The following is a 2,600-nucleotide window of genomic DNA, read 5'->3' on the forward strand; positions in this document are numbered from 1 at the left end:
AGTTGTGAAAACTTTTTAGCTTTATTTAGGTTTTTTTTTTACCTATATGCGAACATTATTTTGATGACTTTAAAAAGTAATAAAAATGACTCTGAAATAGAATTTATGGTCTCCATTATAAGATTTCAATAAAAATAGTTGATAAACAAAATACTTAGTTTTAATTCTTAACACGATAATAACTAAATTATGCTCAAAATATGCGTTCTATCTATGTAGTATGTTCGAGGGAATATACTATTAATTCAATGTGATATACCCACTTATTGTTTTCTATGATCAATATATACCCATTTAGTATTTGCATAATTTACCGCACTGCGTAACGAGTCCTTTGTATATTCGACCGCAAATAGTTATAAATTACATTCGGCTTATAGAATCTGCACACTATAAATTCAAGAATATATTAAACATTAATAGCAATCATTTAGTGTCTGATAGAGAAACGAGTAAAAATAAAAAGTATGTTTAAAAGATACAATGTACATGCATTTGTCAAGAAATTTATGAAATGAAACATACGAAATTTTAGAGAAAATCATCAAGGACATGGTCACCTCTACTCAAAAGAGAACGCACGTCTTACTTCACTGCGGGTTATATATTATGTAGCAGCATTTTATACGACACATGCGGATAGATTTTATGAAAATTTTATGTTTTTTTTTTATTAATTACATTCAAAATCTGTATCTTTAAATGATTTATTTCATGATAATTGTACTTTATCATAAATATAAAAAAAATATATTTAAATTTCATTCAAAAAATACTGAAAAGCATTAATTTATGGATCTTTTAATACTTCTTTTCTGACTCAGGGCAAGTGACTCCTTCATGGAAATTCCGTAAGTGATTCCAAGGCGAATCCAGGTGATAGCTACGCATCTCTTGAGCAAATTCTACTGGCTCGTATACGATCTTCTTTAACTCATCATCATATCGAACTTCAATGTAACCGGTAAGCGGGAAATCCTTTCTGAGCGGGTGTCCTTGAAAACCGTAATCAGTTAAGATTCTTCTTAGATCCGGATGATTTGTGAAAATGATACCGAACATATCATATATTTCCCTTTCTAGCCAATTGCAGTTACCCCATAAACTGACAGCCGAATGGAGAGGCGTTAGTTCGTCCGTATAAGTTTTAACTCTCACTCGTTCACCGAATCGTAAGCTGAGGAGATTATACGCAACTTCGAATCTGTATTCTCTGCACGGCACATCGACCGCAGTCGCCAAAGAGCATTGATTAAAGCAGGCATGTTGGTGATAAGCCATGAATGTCAGAACGGGATGAAAGCCTTCAGGGGCAATCAAAATTTCGAGCTCGTCAGTGTGCTGCATTTGGATCTTTTGTACATATTTTGGCATGCATGCTGCGACATACAACCCGAACTCGTAAAGTCGTTGCCGCCTTAAATTGTCATGTCTCCGCAAGGTATGGCTTTCATATTCGATAGGCTTGAGACGAAAGGGGTTGTCTTTCTCGTCAATTTTCACGGAATCTTCTTCGTTACGTAAAGTCTTATGTGTACGAAAATATCGCTTCGAAGTGATCCTTAATGATCTTAACAATTTCGATAAACGGGTATTCATTTTGTTTAAAATTACAATTGTTTTCGCCTTTTTATTAGTCGTTCTTCTATTTTATTTATTAGTTACGTCAAACTATGATTGAAGTATAAAAACTCATTGGAAAAAAATAAAAATATTAGAAAAAGACAATAAACTTTTTGGTTTCATTTTAGTACGATATTATATTTAGGATATGTAAACTCATTAAAATGTTCCATAGGATTACTTCTTTCTTACAAGATATATCTGCCAGAAGTACTGGACTGCTTTGACAATTATTTGGGTAACTTTTTATTGAGGTACTATCAAAATTTAAATTAAAAAAATATATTGTTGATTAAAAATATTTTGTGGGACACCAAGCGAAAAAATGTGTCCAAGGCTCACGCGCTAAAGTCATATTTTCAATATCGAGTAATTCTTCACATATCGATTATCTGTTATATTTTGAACAAAGCATGCCAAAGGTTTACTTTTTTATAAGCCACACAAGAATTTAATTTCGGCGTTCACAGCTACCCGCGTATTACATGACAAAATTCCTCGCAAAAGCTTTCAATAAATTCGTTAATTTTTGTATGAAAGTAAATTGTAAAATATTTGCTTTGATATCAGCAATATGTCACAGATAAGAGTAATACTATTTTTAATAAATTATTACAACGTAAAAATGGTAACATCAATCCTTACTTACATACGTGTGGAAGAATACTTTTAACAGAGCGGCGTTGTGGTTCTAAATCTGAATTTGTTGACAGGTAAACAATGGTTGAGCCGACAGAGCCATCGTCAGAACGCTCCATCAGCGCCACGCCACGATACCCGAACACGACTCTGTGTAACGCCCCTTGATTGCGAAATTGACCGTCGGCTTTGACGCAGCGCAATAAATAATGACCAAGAAAATTGGTACTTTAATCCTGCAACGAATAGGTATGACAATTTTATGAAACTCAGAACAGTTAAAGCGTCAGTGTGCTTTATCAGCGCCACTACACGTCAGGATTCAGTAGTGCATATTG

The 2,600-nt window shown here is 33.5% G+C and overlaps 1 protein-coding gene across 1 annotated transcript; it reads right to left on the bottom strand.

The window, feature by feature from the left end:
• Positions 1 to 801: 801 nt before the first annotated feature.
• Positions 802 to 1,639, bottom strand: LOC124542593 (NADH dehydrogenase [ubiquinone] iron-sulfur protein 3, mitochondrial-like). Its single transcript, XM_047120537.1, has one exon. It carries the CDS (start codon positions 1,597 to 1,599, stop codon positions 802 to 804), a length of 798 nt encoding a protein of 265 aa, XP_046976493.1. The 5' UTR covers positions 1,600 to 1,639.
• Positions 1,640 to 2,600: the final 961 nt, after the last annotated feature.

The sequence above is a fragment of the Vanessa cardui genome, chromosome 1 (assembly GCF_905220365.1).
Source record: "Vanessa cardui chromosome 1, ilVanCard2.1, whole genome shotgun sequence".
Classification (NCBI taxonomy): Eukaryota; Metazoa; Arthropoda; class Insecta; order Lepidoptera; family Nymphalidae; genus Vanessa; species Vanessa cardui.

Excerpts from the sequence above, each read along its gene's own strand:
- LOC124542593 (XM_047120537.1), bottom strand. The coding sequence starts at position 1,599 with ATGAATACCCGTTTATCGAAATTGTTAAGATCATTAAGGATCACTTCG.